This window comes from Pithys albifrons, chromosome 10 (assembly GCF_047495875.1).
Source record: "Pithys albifrons albifrons isolate INPA30051 chromosome 10, PitAlb_v1, whole genome shotgun sequence".
In the NCBI taxonomy this organism is placed as follows: Eukaryota; Metazoa; Chordata; class Aves; order Passeriformes; family Thamnophilidae; genus Pithys; species Pithys albifrons.
This window is the reverse complement of record NC_092467.1, coordinates 33549972-33568744: the sequence shown is the minus strand read 5'-3', so window position 1 is coordinate 33568744 and position 18773 is coordinate 33549972. Positions and strand designations below refer to the sequence as shown.

Genomic DNA, 18773 nt, shown 5'->3' with positions numbered 1-18773 from the left:
AGTGGAGTGACCTCCACAATCCCAATGGAGTGACCTCCACAATCCCAATGGAGTGACCTCCACAATCCCAGTGGAGTGACCTCCACAATCCCAATGGAGTGACCTCCACAATCCCAATGGAGAGACCTCCACAATCCCAATGGAGTGACCTCCACAATCCCAATGGAGTGACCTCCACAATCCCAGGACTCCCTTAGGAAAGACCTTCTGGATTCACATCCTGGCAATTTGGGCCTTTCCTTTTCACTGAGACTTGGAAGTTCACCCTTGGGATTCACCTTTAGGGCCCAGTGAGTGACATTTGGCACCATTGCTGGGGGGGGAGTGACACTGCCCTGAGCTCAGGGTGTTCCTGAGCAAAACTCAGGAAAATGTCACTCTAATCAGGGCCATTCCTGAAGTTTGAGCAGCCCTGAAGGAACAACCAAAGGAATTCCAAGGAATTCTCAGGGCTTCTTAAAATCTTTTTAAAATATTCGTGTTAAAATACAGTTTCCAGAAGAATATTCAAACTAAGATGGCCAAATAATCAAAGCTTTGTGAAGGAACTGAGAGACAAGAACATGATCACAATTTCAATCAAACACAAACTAAAACTGTCCAAAATCATTGCACAAAAAAAAAAGTGTGATTTTTTTGCACAATTTTCTAACAAATGGAAAGTATTTTTTACTTTTCAATAAAAGGAGACGAACTCATTAATAACCCATAAAATGCTGCGAAAATGAGAATTTTAACACAGACTGAGCTTATTCCCACAGATATTAGTTCATTTTATGGGAGAAATGTTGCACTTTTGAGCGAGCACTGGATGACTCTCAGGAGATATTTCAGTGGAACAAAGTCTTTATGTTCAGAACCAAAGCAACATTTCACCCCCTTTTTTCCTCCTTTGGCTCAATGTCCCTCAAGGGGTTTGGGAGATTCTGCTCCTTTGAACCAAGTGTGACAAATCTGGGGCTTGCACGAGCTTTTTAGAGGGAAGTAACAGATAATCTTTAAAGTGCACCAAGATGCTCCTGGTTTCACTCTGGGGACACCCTCCCCTCCTTCACATCCAGGTGGCATTTCCTGGGCATCCCTTTCTGCCCATTCCTCCTGTCCCTCACCCCACAAATGTTGCCACAGTCATCCCAAGCACACCTGCACTTCCTCCTGCTCAGTTCCCAGAATCATTTCTTCTGGGCATTTTTAGGAATAAATTGCATTTTAAACAGACTAATAATGTTTTCTTAAATGCACATTTCACCCAGAAATCCTGAGGGATATGAACCAGTATGGAAAAACAAATTAGTGATTCATTTAGCACTAATTGTGCCTCCAATTCCAACAAACTGCCAACAGAAGAGTCGTATGGAGTGGGAAGGGTCAGCAAATGTGCTTGAGCCAAACAGGTAATCAGGACCCGAAGAGCAGCTCGTCATTGGCAGAGCATCATTTTGATGCAGGGAGAGCAGGAAGGAAGGACAGGGTTTGTGTCATTAATTCCTAAGAACGTGGAAGAGAAAAAAAATCATACAACTGAAAATTCTTATGCAATTCCTCATGTCCCATAAAGTGTTTCACTGCATTTTATGAATATTCACTCCAACTCACAATGATTTTCCTGTTTCACTCTTATCTTTCTGCTTCCCCCCCAGAGCTCACTTGGGCTCCTCCCCGTGCCAGACAGAGGGTCCTGTGCCTATTAATGAGCTGCTGTGCTGAGCGAGGTGCTAATTGATGTTCTGAACCGTGCACACTTTCAAACATTTATTCACGAGCAGATAAGCAAATTAATTCCCCACCATGATGGACACGACACAGCCAAGCTCCTGCTCGGGCCACTCTGGGTCTGGCAGCGCTCCGCGAGCCACACATGATTAACAGGCAATTAAAGGCCTGTCTGGGTGGGGAAACCTTTCCAGCAAGTCGTTGAAACCTTCAGAGCCGTAATTTCCAGCATCTGCTGTGATATCCTGTGTTAAAAGAACCGTCATATTTAACATTTTTTGGTTTATTTTGTGGTGGGTGCCCTGGGAGGAACCCACCCCCTTACTCTGCCATGGGGTGGGAGCTCTGCTCGAAGGGCACAGAGACATGAGCGTGGCAGCAGGAGCAGCTCCCACCAGGGGGATACCCAAGCTCTGCCAGCTGGGACCCATGACAGGGACACACTGGGAATGCCCGTGCCTGCTGTGCCCAGTGTCAGCTGGGAACCATGGCAGGGACACATGGGAATGCCTGTGCCTGCTGTGCCCAGTGCCAGCTGGGAACCATGGCAGGGACACACTGGGAATGCCTGTGCCTGCTGTGCCCAGTGCCAGGGGGGAACCATGGCAGGAACACATTGGGAGCTGCGGGAAATGCCTGTGCCTGCTGTGCCCAGTGCCAACTGGGAACCATGGCAGGGACACACTGGGAATGTCTGTGCCTGCTGTGCCCAGTGCCAGCTGGGAACCATGGCAGGGACACACTGGGAATGCCCGTGCCTGCTGTGCCCAGTGCCAGCTGGGAACCATGGCAGGAACACATTGGGAGCTGCGGGAAATGCCTGTGCCTGCTGTGCCCAGTGCCAGCTGGGAACCATGGCAGGGACACACTGGGAATGCCCGTGCCTGCTGTGCCCAGTGCCAGCTGGGAACCATGGCAGGGACACGCTGGGAATGCCTGTGCCTGCTGTGCCCAGTGCCAGCTGGGAACACTGGGAATGCCTGTGCCTGCTGTGCCCAGTGCCAGCTGGGACCCATGGCAGGGACACACTGGGAATGCCTGTGCCTGCTGTGCCCAGTGCCAGCTGGGACCCATGGCAGGGACACACTGGGAATGCCTGTGCCTGCTGTGCCCAGTGCCAGGGGGGAACCATGGCAGGGACACACTGGGAATGTCTGTGCCTGCTGTGCCCAGTGCCAGCTGGGAACCATGGCAGGGACACACTGGGAATGTCTGTGCCTGCTGTGCCCAGTGCCAGGTGGGGACTATGGCAGGGACACACTGGGAATGTCTGTGCCTGCTGTGCCCAGTGCCAGCTGGGAACCATGGCAGGGACACACTGGGAATGCCTGTGCCTGCTGTGCCCAGTGCCAGGGGGGAACCATGGCAGGGACACACTGGGAATATCTGTGCCTGCTGTGCCCAGTGCCAGCTGGGAACCATGGCAGGGACACATGGGAATGCCTGTGCCTGCTGTGCCCAGTGCCAGCTGGGAACCGTGGCAGGGACACTCTGGGAATGCCTGTGCCTGCTGTGCCCAGTGCCAGGGGGGCACAGATGAGCGGGTGGCACTGTCCCTGCTGCTGACACAGTCCGTGTGCCACCTGCAGGGCACTGAGGGGTGAGGGCACAAACATTCCTGTTGTTTCCCAGCAGACAGAGCTTTGCTGTGCTCAGAATGCCCCCCTGGGCTGCCCTGATTCCTGGGGAGCACTGAGGGTCCCCTTCCTTGGGTTTGGCTCCTTGGGGACAGCAGAGCTTGTAATTCATTTTTAACTAATAGGATGAAATTTTTGTTAGGGCACAACCTGTGAGCCCTGAGTAGCTCATGAGCAAGGCTGGGAGGGCTTTTGCCCCAGAGGTGGGAGGGAGGATGTGCCATTGTGCCCCCACTGCCACTCAGCACACGTGGCCACCCAGCACACGTGGCCACCCGTGACAGGTGACACAGTCACTGGGTCCCTCTGGGCCATTCTGGCCCTGGGACCCCTCAAGGGACAGAGCCCCAGCTCCTGGGGGTCACCATCCAGCTGCATGCCCAGCTGGGTGATGGCACAAGGGCAGACGGTCCCTGAGCAGAGGGGGCAGCTGTGACGGGCAGGGGGTGCTGAGGTCCATCAGCTGTTCCAGGAGTGGCTGGTGGTGCCTTCAGCTGGCACTGCCCACTGGCCTTGCTGGTGGCTGCAGGGGCAGGGCTCCAAAGCTTTTAGGGGAGGAATCATGGAATCCCAGACTTCCTTGGGTTGGAAGGGATTTAAAGCCATGGGCAGGGATACCTTCCCCTAGGGCAGGTTGCTCCAAGCCACTTCCGAGGCTGGGGCAGCTTTTGTGTTCTGTGAAGCCCATCAGGTGCAAATTACTCTCATGTGTGTGGAGGTTGCTGAGCTTTGCTGTGGGGCAGGATCAGCAGAAAACCTTTGCTGAGATGCAGGAGCCTGAGGAGGTCCCAGCTCACCTTGGAGGGGGATTCCTGGGTGAAAGCTGCAGTGGCTCCCACCTCCCCTGGGGGTGTGTTACACCCTCTGCTGCTGCCGGATGTGAAGCCTCAGGTGTGTTGTGCTGAGCTTGCAGTGATTTCTCTCTCTGTTCCCCTCCAGCCAAGCCCTTTGAGAGTGGGCAGTACCTGGACATCTATGGCATCACCAGGGACCAGGCTGGGGAGTACGAGTGCAGTGCTGAGAACGACGTGTCGGTGCCAGACGTGAGGAAAGTCAAAGTCACAGTCAACTGTAAGTCCTGCTGGTTCTCATCCTAAACGTGGGGATGTTGTTTCTTGACCCTAAATGTGGTGGAGAAGGAAGGGCTGTGCAGTGCCAGCCCTGCAGAGCTGGGCTTTGTGTGCCAGGGGCTGTGCAGTGCCAGGGGCCTGTGAAGTGCCAGCCCTGCAGAGCTGGGCTTTGTGTGCCAGGGGGCTGTGCAGTACCAGCCCTGCAGAGCTGGGCTTTGTGTCCCAAGGGCTGTGCAGTGCCAGCCCTGCAGAGCTGGGCTTTGTGTGCCAGGGGACTGTGCAGTGCCAGCCCTGCAGAGCTGGGGTTTGTGTGCCAGGGCCAGGGGGCTGTGCAGTGCCAGCCCTGCAGAGCTGGGCTTTGTGTGCCAGGGGACTGTGCAGTGCCAGCCCTGCAGAGCTGGGCTTTGTGTGCCAGGGGGCTGTGCAGTGCCAGGGGACTGTGCAGTGCCAGCCCTGCAGAGCTGGGCTTTGTGTGCCAGGGGGCTGTGCAGTGCCAGGGGCTGTGCTGTGTCAGCCCTGCAGAGCTGGGCTTTGTGTGCCAGGGCCAGGGGGCTGTGCAGTGCCAGCCCTGCAGAGCTGGGGTTTGTGTCCCAAGGGCTGTGCAGTGCCAGGGGCCTGTGCAGTGCCAGCCCTGCAGAGCTGGGCTTTGTGTGCCAGGGCCAAGGGCTGTGCTGTGTCCAGCTGTGTTGGTTGGTGTCAGTGAGGAGTTTGAGGTGCAAACCCTCTGGTTTGAGGCGTTCTCTGAGTGGGTTCTGGTGGCTGCTGAGGCTGATGGGCTGAGAAGCTCCTGATTTCCCTTGCCATGCTGGTGCAAAGCTGTGGGGACATGAGAAACTGTTTGTGTGATGAGATGGGGCTCGGGCTCTGTGGAAATCTGACACATTCCCAGCAGAGGCAGCAAGTGTTTCATGTGGTTGCCCCACTAAAGGAAGAAGGACTTTACTGGCTTGTGGTTCTGCTGTGGGGATCCTGGGGCTGCTGGGGGACCACAGCTTGGGGCTGAATTTGCTTTGGGACTTGGTGTGATGTGAAAGATTCTTTTTCCCCCAACATGGAAAAATTAGAGAGAAGACAACGTGCATGGTTTCTCTTGTTCATTCTAACAATTAATATTCTTTCATTAAATTCAATTATCCAGCTTGTAATTTGTAACAGTTTGTGGGTTTAGAATTGCTGTGGCAGCTTTCCTGGTCACAAATATTTGAGGTATCAGTGTTGTGTCTCCCCCACAGACACTGTCCCTGTTGGAGCAGCCTGGTGTGCTGGAAGGTGTCCCTGCCCATGGCACGGGGTGGATGGGATGATCTGGAATTCCAGGGCTCCTGGTTTTGGAGCCTGGATGGCCTGGTGGGGAGTGGGCAGTGGGTGCTGCAGCAGCATCACTCCAGCTCAGAGTCTGGGTGATCCCTGTCCCATCCCTGTGTCCCGTTCCATGTCCTGCCACAGCCCCTGGGGCACAGGGAGCCACCAGTGTCCCCACTGAGCTGCCCTGACAGCTCCATCCTGTGCCACTCCTGGTGAGGGGAGTGTTCTCTGCTGCAGCCCTGAGAGCTGGGCACTGAACCAAGGCTTCCTGTGCCCACTTAGTGGGGGGGATCCATGAGCCCAGCGTGGTGCCCATGCCATGGGCAGGAGCACAGTCCTGAACAGGGACTCTCATCCATCAGCAAGTGCTCAGTCACCTGAGTGTGGACAAGGAAATCACCAGCCTGAAATGACTTGCTGAAATTCAAGTTTCTTGGCTGAGCAGCTTCAGCCCCACATAAACAGTGTTAGAGCTCTAATGGCTTTACAGGGGCTTTTCATTACACGGCTTGATATTGCACAATCTCCATTCTCTACTTGATTTGTGTCTGTCTCCCTCATTTCCCTTTGAGAAAGGGTGGCCTGAGAACCTGCCTGAATTCTGACAGGATGGGGCAGGGAAGGAAAGGAAAAGAGCCATTGAAGCTGCTGGTTGGTGATGAAGGAACGTGGTACCAAATGAAGTCCAAATAGATAAGACGTGATCCAATTTCATTGCACCACTAAATCCTATTAGCATTTTCCATTACATTTTGTAAGGCAAATACTGATTTATAGATTATAATATTGAACCCTGCTTTGAACGAGGCAGTGTGTGGATTTAATATGTCAGCTGAAAGCTGGGCTGGAACTCCCCACGTGCTCCTGTCGCTCCACTGATTCTCTTCTGCTCTATTAGTGTCGTGCTTAAAAAAATCCTGAAGGCAGCTGCAAAATCCTGGGACTTGCAGGAGAGCTGAGGCCACGTGGAGAGGCTGAAGGATGGAATGTGTGATCAGGGAACTGGCATTTACTGGAATTCCTTTAAAACTCTCAGCTCTCAATGAACAGCAAAGGTGGGGCTGAAAGTGGAGTGGTATTGCAGGAGTCCCTTTGGCTGAGGTAACTTCTGCCAAGGGTTGGCTTTCCTGTCATTGTTCCTTGGGCACCTCTCTGAGAGCTGCATTGTTTAGACTTCTACTGAATTACAGTCTGGTGGCTTTGGAGAAGAAAAAGCCATTCTGATGAAATTAAAAGACAATCACTTAATTCCAGCCTTTCTGAACCCCATCGGGCAGCAAACTGCAGGCTGGGTCTGTCAGTGCTCCCTGGGGAGGTGGGAATTACAGTTCCTGTGCTGAGGGAACCCACCAGAGAGCTCTGGGGCCACCACCTCTGTTGGTCTGGATGCCTTGAGTGTATTTTGAAGTTCAAGTGGCCAGTTTGGTTTGTTCAAGTACTTGTTCATTATTCTTTCCTTGTCTTTACCTGAAATATAAACCCGTGAATTGTGGTCACTGCCTTGGTCGAATTGTGTGTTTGGGGTGACTCTGTTTGGGGTGACTCTGTTTGGGGTGACTCTTTTTGGAGTGATTCTGTTTGGGGTGACTCTGGGGTGACTCTGTTTGGGGTGACTCTGTTTGGGGTGACTCTGTTTGGGGTGACTCTGTTTGGAACGATTCTGTTTGGGGTGACTCTGTTTGGGGTGACTCTAGAGTGATTCTGTTTGGGGTGACTCTGTTTGGGGTGGTTCTGTTTGGGGTGACTCTGTTTGGGGTGACTCTCTTTGGGGTGGTTCTTTTTGGGGTGGTTCTGTTTGGGGTGACTGGGGTGACTCTGTTTGGGGTGATTCTGTTTGGGGTGATTCTGTTTGGGGTGACTCTGTTTGGGATGACTCTGTTTGGGGTGATTCTGTCTGGGGTGGTTCTGTTTGGGATGGTTCTGTTTGGGGTGACTCTGGGGTGACTCTGTTTGGGGTGATTCTGTTTGGGGTGATTCTGTTTGGGGTGACTCTGGGGTGATTCTGTTTGGGGTGGTTCTGTTTGGGGTGGTTCTGTTTGGGGTGATTCTGTTTGGGGTGATTCTGTTTGGGGTGACTCTGTTTGGGGTGACTCTTTTTGGAGTGATTCTGTTTGGGGTGGTTCTGTTTGGGGTGGTTCTGTTTGGGGTGACTCTGTTTGGGGTGACTCTGTTTGGGGTGACTGTTTGGAGTGACTCTGTTTGGAGTGACTCTGTTTGGGGTGATTCTGGGGTGACTCTGTTTGGAGTGACTCTGTTTGGGGTGACTCTGTTTGGGGTGACTCTGTTTGGAGTGACTCTGTTTGGGGTGACTCTGTTTGGAGTGATTCTGTTTGGGGTGATTCTGGGGTGACTCTGTTTGGGGTGACTCTGTTTGGGGCAATTCTGTTTGGGGTGACTCTGTTTGGGGTGACTCTGGGGTGACTCTGTTTGGGGTGGTTCTGTTTGGGGTGGTTCTGTTTGGGGTGACTCTGTTTGGGGTGACTCTGTTTGGGGTGACTCTGGGGTGACTCTGTTTGGGGTGACTCTGTTTGGGGTGACTCTGTTTGGGGTGATTCTGTTTGGGGTGATTCTGCCTCATTTACTCTTTCCCTTTTGTGCAGGTGTTTTGTGTTCTTCAACAAACCATTTCAGTTTGGGATCTGGGGCCTTTTTTTCTCATTTTCTCAGTTTTCCTGTGCCTCTGGCTGGTATCTGTGTGCCCAGAGCAGGTTCCTCTCCCCTGGGCTGTGCTGGTGCTGCTCAAGCCCTGAGCGGAGGGACCCCGAACATCCCAGTTCTGTCACTGGTTTTCAGCCCCGTGGGACTGGTTTGGGGAGCACTGAGGCTGCCCCAGAGGTGCCTCCTGTGTGGATCCTGTGCCCCTCCCTGCTGTGCTGGTTCAAACCTTCAAACCTTCTCAAGAAGGTGTTTTATGCTGGGGAGTTTTTTCTGGCAGGAGTGTGTGAGTGGCTTGTAATGAGTTTGAAGTGCTGGGTTTGTTTTCCTTGGCCAGGTTTGGGGCTGTGCAGAACAGCTCAGCTCATCAGCATTTCTTAGAAATCAGCCTTCCTGTTGCTATGGCACTTTGCATAACGTTCTGTGGAATACTCTGATTTTACTTGGAAATCAGACACACTGTACAAGCCACTCTGTCCTAATTAGAGGTGGAACCTTAAACCTTCTGGGGAAGAACCTTCTGGGGCTGCAGAGCTTGTTGGGGCTCCTCACACCTGGACTCTTGGATTGCCCAGGAACTGTCTCACTGTGAACTGTTCTTGACCTGGGAGAACATTTCCTTGGCAAGGGTTTGGGTTTGGGTTCAAGAAAGAAAATTGCCTCAGTTAAATTATTAAACTATTACATATAAAGGCAATGCCCACATATTTTCTGAAGGTCTTTGTCCTCCTCTGCTTTGGCATCAAGTCTGAAATTGCTCAGAGCAATTTAATTTTAATTTCCACTTTCTTCTAATGTAAGAGAGGGGAGGAGGGGACTTCTCCTGGAGCATAAATCAGGAACTGATTCTTCCAACTTTTAATATCCACAGATGTGCAGCTCCATATTTATATCCCTGACTAAATGTGGGACTTGGCAGGTTAAGGGTCAGCATTGGCTTTGGGAGCCCAGCAGTCATTTTTATTCAGAAATCAGTGAATCTACAGAAATTTATTTTGATCCATAAGTGTAACACCTTTCTTGTTTTAAAAGGAAACAACACACAAAATGTATGGAACAGTTGTAGATGTTTCTGTGGCTCCTTCTTTTTGCCCTGTTGGTTGTTAACCAGCCTGGGAAGGGCCTGGACCACTTTGGCTGCTCCACCAGAGGTTCCCAGTCATGACTGTGGTCAGGGTGTGAGTCTCACAGCCTCAGGGGACCTGAAACTGAATCATAAATGTTCTCCTTGGTGGGAAAACAGGACCCTGGAGATCAGCCTGTCTTTAATCAGAAGGTGCTTCCTTCCCACTGTTGTAACTCCAGAGATCAGTTTGCAGGTACTGACTGTGCAGCCTCAGTTCCCACTGCAGGGGTGCAGAGCCTGGGAGGACTGGCCTTTGCAGAGTCCTTCTGAAGTGCCAAAGTCACCACCTGAGAAGCCAAAGGCTCTCCAGGATGTGGTTTCACTGCCTTCAGAGAAACACCTTCTCCTAAATGCTCAGCTGACCTTTCCAAAACAGCACTTTGGCTCCTCAGTGGCACGGGGGCTCCTGGAGATGAGTCCTGGTTGCTGGTTGGGGCTGGGACTGGGGCTGCCCAGGGGTTTTGGGGCAGTGGGGCTGGGGCTGCCCAGGGCTGTTTGGTGCAGTGGGGCTGTGGCTGTGTCTGCCCAGGGCTCTTTGGGGCAGTGGGGCTGTGTCTGTGTCTGCCCAGGGCTGTTTGGTGCTGTGGGGCTGGGGCTGCCCAGGGGTGTTTGGTGCAGTGGGGCTGTGTCTGTGTCTGCCCAGGGCTGTTTGGTGCAGTGGGGCTGTGGCTGTGTCTGCCCAGGGCTGTTTGGTGCAGTGGGGCTGTGGCTGCCCATGGGTGTTTGGTGCAGTGGGGCTGTGTCTGCCCAGGGCTCTTTGGTGCAGTGGGGCTGTGTCTGCCCAGGGCTGTTTGGGGCAGTGGGGCTGTGTCTGCCCAGGGGTGTTTGGTGCAGTGGGGCTGGGGCTGTGTCTGCCCAGGGGTTTTGGTGCAGTGGGGCTGTGTCTGTGTCTGCCCAGGGCTGTTTGGTGCAGTGGGTCTGGGGCTGTGTCTGCCCAGGGCTGTTTGGTGCAGTGGGGCTGTGTCTGTGTCTGCCCAGGGCTCTTTGGTGCAGTGGGGCTGTGTCTGCCCAGGGCTGTTTGGTGCAGTGGGGCTGTGTCTGTGTTTGCCCAGGGGTTTTGGGGCAGTGGGAACATTCCAGAACATTCCCTGCCCTGTGTGAGCTGCCTTGCCCTGGGCCATGTGGGTGAGGTGGAGCTGGTGCACAGCAAGGACTCACACCCTGGAGCAGAGTCCTCAGGCACAGGGGGTGACCTGCCCTGTCCCAGCGGTGCCCAAGGCACCACCTCAGCCTGCCCTGTTTGCCAGGAGTGTCCTGGTTTTCTTTGGGAAGCTGCTGGGACTAGGGTTCCCCAGTTGGTCTGGGTTTCCATTCCCCGGGTCTGCTGCACAGCTGGGGAAGGGACAGTGGCCTCCCTTCACTTCTTTGAATGTGAACGTGGTTAGAGAAGGTTGGAGTTGTGCTGGGCCCCTTCCAACTTGGAAGATTCTGGGATTTTGGCTGGGGGGAACAGTCCTGCTCCCTGCTGGGTTGTTGGGGGCTGTGGACTGAGCTCCCCAAGGCTGCACTGACAGTGCACCCCAGGCAGGGCAGCAGGGAGGGACTGGGGGGCTTCGTGTATCAGCCCAGCAAGAGCATCTCCTGCCTTGTTCTTCCTGGGTTTGTTCAGTTCAACCTGACCCCAGCAAGGGGATTCTCTGTGCAGATGTTCAGGCCCAGCAGTCAGAGCTGTTCCATGTGAGCTATTCCTGCAATTAAAACCTCATAGCAAGGCTGTCAGGGAGTGATGGAGAGGCCACTTTTCCTGCAGCACATCCCACAGCTGGAGGAGAGGAAAGTGCTGGGATTGGTTTCTGTGGCAGTGGCTCGAGTGTCTGAGGAGGCAAAGCCCACTCAGCTGAAGGAGAGGAGGTGTTTGCACAGCCCATGTGGGAACTCTGAGCATGATTTAAGGCAGGAACAGCAGAGTTAGGTTTGGGTCCCCCCATCCAGTCCTGGGGCTCTCAGCCAAATATTGCAGGTGAAAGCAGTGCAAATGAAACAGGGGGGCTGCATAAGATAAAGGTCTTTGTAGAATTTCTGCTATTCTGTAAAATGGAGGTTTTGCTCATGCACAATGTAATTAGCCAGGGTTTCCCTTGGAGGGGTTTGTTAGTTTTAGTCAACATCAGGACAAAATACTTATTTATTTAATTTGCAAGATATTCCCATCACCAAGACCACTAATGTGGATCACATGATGTCCTGTCTCATGAAGAACAATTGACACCAATTCAGTAAAAACTGGTCTTGTAATTAAAGCTGTCTCAATTGGTTGGGTGGGGAAAAATGTAGTTGCTTTGAAGAAAATATTTCCTTTTGCTGGTGGGGAAAGAAGCCTCTTATAAAAGGAATATTTGTCACGTTATATCCTTCAGGTATTTTTATTAACATTTCAGAAGTCAGATTAAAACAATACAGATCATGTTTGTGACTGGAGTGCAATTTGGCTCCTAAATTAACATTGATTTCTTTGGGGGTGGGGTGGTTTTTGCTGAGGTTCTGCAAACTGCTGGGTGGGGACTGCACATTTCTGGAAAACGCTGCTCATACTGAAGCCTGACAGAACTGACTGCACCGTTCCTGCTTGTGCCAGCACAGCACATCAGCAGGGCCTTGGCAGGAGGAGCTGGGCATTGGTGCCCAGGACTCCCCAACAGCTGAGGAGGGTGTTTGTCACCTTCTCAAAGGAATTCTCTGCTTGGCTCTGCCAAGTGATTTGCATTGGGGGCTGTGGGGCTGCAGCCTGGGCAGGGCTGGTGTGCTGGAACTGCAGCAGGGAGAGGGAACCTCCTGCCCCCCAGCAGCTCCTCGGGGTGGGCAGTGCCAGGGGAGGCTGCAGGACGGGCAGGAGCTCCAGTCCTTCAGTGGGAGAGCAGATGATGCTCCAGCCCAACACCAGCAGTGCTGCTGCAGAGGCAAAGGAAGCCTCGAAGCCACAAAACCCACCTCAGATTCTCTGTTTGCCACATTAGAGCCCTCCAACACTGATCTCTGCACCACAGTAAGGGCAGCTCAAGCTGGGCCAGGGAAGGGCAGGGGGCACAGCAAGAATGTCTCCCTGGAAAGGGTGGGCAGGCACTGGCAGGGGCTGCCCAGGGAGGTTTGGAGTGCCCAGCCCTGGAGGTGCCCAAGGCAGGACTGGCCGTGGCACTCAGAGCTCTGGGCTGGGGGACAAGGTGGGCATCGGGCACAGGGTGGGCTCCATGGGCTGGGAGGGCTTTGCCAAGGTGGGCATCGGGCACAGGGTGGGCTCCATGGGCTGGGAGGGCTTTGCCAAGGTGGGCATTGAGCACAGGGTGGGCTCCATGGGCTGGGAGGGCTTTGCCAAGGTGGGCATTGAGCACAGGGTGGGCTCCAGGGGCTGGGAGGGCTTTGCCAAGGTGGGCATTGGGCATCCTGGAGGTCTTTTCCAATCTCAGGGATTCTGTGAAATAATGGGACACTCATGACACACCCTCCTCAAATCGGTGACAAATATTGTCATCAATGTATTGTTGACAGTTTTTAAGACACCATGTGAAGCTCTCAGACCATTGTTGGTGAAGGAGTAGGACCAGCTTATGAATAAATGGACAAAAAATTAAATAAAGGGGGTTTTTAATAGGTTTGATCTACTCTTGCTGTCATTGTAAGGTTAAAATATGGTTCCAAGAGGTCTGTGGACACCCTCATGCATCCGTCCCTGGTGCTGCTGCCCTCCTGGTGGGAGCAGCAACGTGCTCCTTTCCATGGCTCTGGCTTCCCAGAGGGCTGGTGGAATTCCATCCTGCAGTGGCTGCTCACCCTCAGCCTGGTGGGGTGCAGAGCCAGGGGGGGCTGAGGAAAGCCCTCCTGGGCCCCAGTCCTGCCTGGGGCAGGTGCCCCCCCCACTGGCAGCTCCTCAGCCTCAGGTGATCCCAATCCAAACACAGACTGGGGAAACTGAAGCTTTAACAGGAGATGAGTCATCTCTGAAGAGCTCCTGTGCTTGAAGGAGCAATTTGGAGAGTGCAGCAAACTGGGAGAGGCTCCAGCCAGGAGCCAAAATTAATGGAGAGCTCTCCAGCCTCCAGGAGTGTTCACCTGCCCAGATCACTCCTCAGCAAAATCAATTCCTTAAAATATTTCTCCTAATAGTCAGCACACTGGAAAGCAGCATTTCTCCTGGGAATTGTGTTATTCCTGGGTGCTGTTGGGCCAAGCCTGAGTGTCCCTGTCCCCTGCAGGGCCTTTGAGGTGACAGTCCCAGGGGCTCTGAGTGCAGCTGGTGGCACCAGCTGGGGTCAGGAGGAGATGAGAATGGACAGTGGCTCAGTCTTGTGTACCTTTCCAACCCTTGATTATGTTTTTAATGATTGCAGCTTGAAAAGGTTCTGCCAAGGGAATGTGCTTGGCCCAACTGGTGAGTGTGTGGGCACAGCCTGAGCCCACGTGGGACGGTGGCTCCTACCCGGGCACCCCTGGCATCCAGCAGGGCCCCCAGTCCCTGGGAAGGCAGTGAGGATGTTGGCACAGCCTGGTTTGCCCTGCTGACGTGGCTGACTGAGGTCTCAGAGTCTCCTGTGTGTGCTGGAGGCAGCAGCTCAGAGCTGAGGTGGCTTTGAGAAGCTCCACTTTGCTTTTCTGCCTTCAGAGGAAACTGTGCTGTTGACACAGAGAAATGAAAAATTGCCCACACCACTCCTCGGGCTTTATAATTCATAAAGCTGCTTCTCTTCAGGTTTTCTGCCTCTCCTCACATACAACCAAAGGGGTTTGAGGCTGAAGTACCTTTTGTGGACCTCAGAGCTGTGGAGCAAACACAAGGGGTTGTGGTGGAGGTTTGTGCCTCGGGCACAGCCACGCTCTGAGACACTTCCCAAAGACAGGGAACACCTTGGACTGTGTTGCTTTGGCACAAAGATGGGGACACTCAGAGCCAGACTCAAGAGTTCAGCTCACAATGCTGGAAAAACTCCCCTAAAATGCACCATCCCCAGTGTGTTTGGGCCAAAACTCTGGAATATCAGATGTATCAAAATGCAGGTGTTGTGCTGCTTCTGCTCCTGCAGGTACTGGTGGCACAAAGAGAGTCTGGAGCAGGAGAACAAACCAGGGATTTTAAAAGTAGCAGTTTCCTTAAGTGAGGCATTCCCAGTATTCCTGGTTTCCTTGTAAAGCATCTGCATCCAGGTGTTGACCTGGGATCTGTTGTCCCTTTTCAGGAATGGGTGGCATTCTTGGGAAGTGAGGGGTTGTCACAGGGACATGAACTGGTGCCCTGGGACACCCTGGGAAGCCCTGGCTGGCTCTGGGGCTCAGCAGGGGCTCTCAGGTTTTGGCTCTGCCCCTGCCCAGCTCAGCATCACGTGTGTGCTGGGGTTTAATCCAGGATCTCAGGGCCCCCACTGGACCCCTCCCTTGGCTTTCACCTCTTTCAATACCCCAAAACAGAGGAGGGAGGAACTCCTGTGTGTGACAATCTCACACATGAGCACAGATGGAAGGGAGGAGGAGAAGGACAGACCCCTGAGGTGCCTTTGCTTCACTAACTCACCTCCTTGCCCACAGCCAGCTGAGGTTTTGGTGCCCCAAGGCTGCAGGCCGAGTGTTTGGGAGGTCCAGAGCAGGGGCTGAGTTGGAGCCAGGATGCCCAAGGGAGCCCATGTGGGCCTTGAGCTTGATGGGAGCTTTGCACAGGTATTTTGGGTGTGGTGCAGGAGCCAACTCTGCCCATCCCATGGAGCTGCCAACCAACACCATGGACACAGGTGGAGCCTCTGAGAGAAAAGGAAATAACACTCAGAGTAAAGAAGTTCCTTTTTTAATTAATATGACTGTACCAACTCTCCCTTTGGCCTTGCAGGAGGTCTGGGAAGCCCCTGTCAGAGTTACACTGAGTTGGGATTTTATGGTTTTATTTTTAAAACTTGTTTCCAATGACACCAACTTTTCCTGAGAGTGTTTGGAAGCCACCAGGATTTGTGGAGCTTCATTGCTTTTAGCCAGACCCCCCTGTGCAGGTGACTCTGCAAGTTTGTCACCTCTGGGTGTCCCTGCTCCTGTTCCCATCAGCTCCCAGGATTACTGGGGAGGGGAAACCAAACCCCCCTTTGTGTAAATTCACTGCTCCTTGATGCAGAGCAGTAGCTTGGAGACCTTTCTTGGCTCCTGCTCATTCTCCAGGAGCTCCATATGCACGAGCCCCCCTCGCTGTCACTGAGCAGGGGTTTTCAATCAAAGAGCCTGTCAGGAAAGCTGCTTCACTAACAAGAAAGCTGTCAGGCTGTGACAGCTGCTGTCTCTGCAACCCCAAACAATCTGCTCAGTGCTAACTCTGACTTATGCTTCCATTTATTATCCAGCAGGAACGAGTTCTGGCCTTGGGAGCCGCGTTTGGGGAGCTCACCTGGGGCTCTGGGCTGGGTGTGGATGGAGCAAACCAGAGCCCAGGTGGACAGGAAGGGTTTGCTGCAAAAAATGTTCTCCTTCTGCCTTTGGAGCTGTTTATTTTAATTCCAGTTTTAGTCCTCAGCTCAGTTGTTGTAGTTAAGCATCAACCTGGAGATTTCATTCCTCTTGTAACAGAAGAAGATTTGCATTTCTTATTTTCCCTGTTGTGTTGAAAAATGGCTTTATAACCTCAGAGACACCCCAGGACCCACAGAAAGGAGGGGAGGAATTTGTTCTGGTGCTTAATTACCCCAGGAGCTCAGAGCCCTCCCTCCCCCTCCCTCCTCAGTGCCACTGACCCCCCCGAGTGAGCAACGTTGGCATTGCCACTGCCCCAACGTTGGCATTGCCACTGCCCCAACGTTGGCATTGCCACCGACCCAATGTTGGCATTGCCACTGACTCAGTGTTGGCACTGCCACTGACCCAACGTTGGCATTGCCACTGACTCAATGTTGGCATTGCCACTGACCCAGTGTTGGCATTGCCACTGACCCAATGTTGGCATTGCCACTGACCCAGTGTTGGCATTGCCACTGACCCAATGTTGGCATTGCCACTGACCCAGTGTTGGCATTGCCACTGACCCAGTGTTGGCATTGCCACTGACCCAATGTTGGCATTGCCACTGACCCAGTGTTGGCATTGCCACTGACCCAGTGTTGGCATTGCCACTAACTCAACGTTGGCATTGCCACTGACCCAACGTTGGCATTGCCACTGACCCAATGTTGGCATTGCCACTGACCCAATGTTGGCATTGCCACTGACCCTCCCCGGGTGAGCTGAAGGGAGGGGGGACCAGGGGCTGCCCCCAGCCAGCTCTGTGGCCAAAGGGCTCACTGTGTCAGTGCCCACACACAAAGATCTGCCCAGACACTGCCCACAGGGATGCCAGGTCACCCAAGGAACGTGCCAGGTCACCCAAGGAACATGCCAGGTCACCCAAGGAACGTGCCAGGCCACCCAAGGAACGTTCCAGGTCACCCGAGGAACATGCCAGGTCACCTGAGGAATGTTCCAGGTCACCCAAGGAACATGCCAGGTCACCTGAGGAACGTTCCAGGTCACCCAAGGAACGTGCCAGGTCACCCAAGGAACGTGCCAGAGTGGCTGGAGCTGCTCTCCCTCCTCGGGTGCTGCTCAGGGAAGGGGTTTTTGCTCCCTTGCTACAGCAACTCCTTTAATAGGGGATAAAAATACATTTCCAGAGCTGCCTTCAAGGGAATGTGAGGAGAAAAATGCTTTGTTGGGAAGCAGAAGGATTAAAGAGATGAAGGAGTGAGATAAACCCCACTGGACAGAGAAACAAAGAATTCTTCCAACTCGCCTTTCTCCTCCAGCTCCCTCCAGGGCTTTGTTTGCTTTGCTGCTTTGGGAGGTTTCATTAAGTTTCTTCCTCTTCTTTTTCATCCCTGAAATACCTGTAACATGTTTTGTTAAGATTTCCTGTCTGCCAGACTATTATTTATTAACTATTATTTTGTGTTGCTGATTTTTATATTCTCCTCCCACACAATTACGTGTGGATTTTCAGCTTTCTCTCAACTGCAGCAGGTTTTCTATCCCAAGCCCTGAACTGCTCAGGGATTTGGGGGCTATAAAACAATCCCTGGGATGGAGCTGAGGGAGGGGAATGTTTGGGAAACTCCTGTGCCCTCAACAAGGCAGAGCCCACACAGGGAGTGTTGGAGAATCCACTCAATTCCCAACAGTGTGAGGTGTCCACACAACTGTTTAATTAAACAACATCTCAAGTTTAGTGTTTGAGAAGTGAAATCCTGCATGAGAAAGGGAAAGCTGAAGGGAGGGAGGTTTAGATTAGAGATGGAGAAGGAATTGCTGGCTGGGAGGGTGGGCAGGCCCTGGCAATGCTGAACTAGGACACCTGGCACAGGTGCCCAGAGCAGCTGTGGCTGCCCCAGCCCTGGAGTGTCCCAGACCAGGCTGGACAGGGCTTGGAGCACCCTGGGACAGTGGGAGCTGTCCCTGCCCATGGCAGGGGTGGCACTGGGTGGGCTCTGAGATCCCAACCCAGACCATCTCGGGGTTCCATGTGCTGGTTCAGATGGATAATGGGAAGGAATTCCTGGCTGGGAGGGTGGGCAGGCCCTGGCACAGGTGCCCAGAGCAGCTGTGGCTGCCCCAGCCCTGGGAGTGTCCCAGGCCAGGCTGGACAGGGCTTGGAGCACCCTGGGACAGTGGGAAGTGTCCCTGCCCATGGCAGGGGTGGCACTGGAGGGGCTTTGAGGTCCCTCCCAACCCAACCCATTCCAGGATTCTCTGAAAAGCACAAAAGAGGTGCTGGGTTCCATCTAGACCTGAATCCTCACCAATATCTGGGGTTTGCATATGGAATTTCTGTGCATGTGCAAGTCCAGCCCCTCCTGACTCTGCTGGTTTGAGGAGTCACCAAGGAAAGGTGGAACAAACCCCTCGTTATCTGCCGAGCCCAGGGGCTGTTCCAGGCATGTCTCAAATGTTTCTGCACAGCAGAGGAGTTTCTGACAGGAAGAGCCATTTATTAAAGCACTCCATTAATTTGGGACTAGGTAGGGCTGATGCCCGGAATAAATTAGCAAAATTCAATAATCTGCAGTGCTGAAAGCCCAATTCAATTTTAGAGAGCTCAGGTAACAGTTTCACTTGGAGAGCCTCGTTACTGTGCTGGTAAGACACTGTGTGTGTGCCTGTGTTGAAATGAATATATTTGAATATTGCTGATATCTGGTTTGCTGAGCAGGAAACGCAGCTCCAAACCCCCTCTCTTGCCTAAAAGTTTTTATCTTAACGCCCTGGAAAGCAATTTCACCACCAAAGGCTGACATTAGGACACCAAATTAAAAGCTGAGGAAAACTTAGCAATAAAAGACT

The 18773-nt window shown here is 53.0% G+C and overlaps 1 protein-coding gene across 3 annotated transcripts in view; it reads left to right on the top strand.

The window, feature by feature from the left end:
- The window catches only part of NEGR1 (neuronal growth regulator 1), a 226046-nt gene that overhangs the window by 148026 nt on the left and 59247 nt on the right, over positions 1-18773 (top strand). For all 3 annotated transcript variants that reach the window (XM_071565212.1, XM_071565211.1, XM_071565209.1), the window contains exon 4: positions 4290-4421. In XM_071565212.1, coding sequence (XP_071421313.1) covers positions 4290-4421 — 132 coding nt within the window. The remainder of the gene's footprint in view (positions 1-4289; positions 4422-18773) is intronic.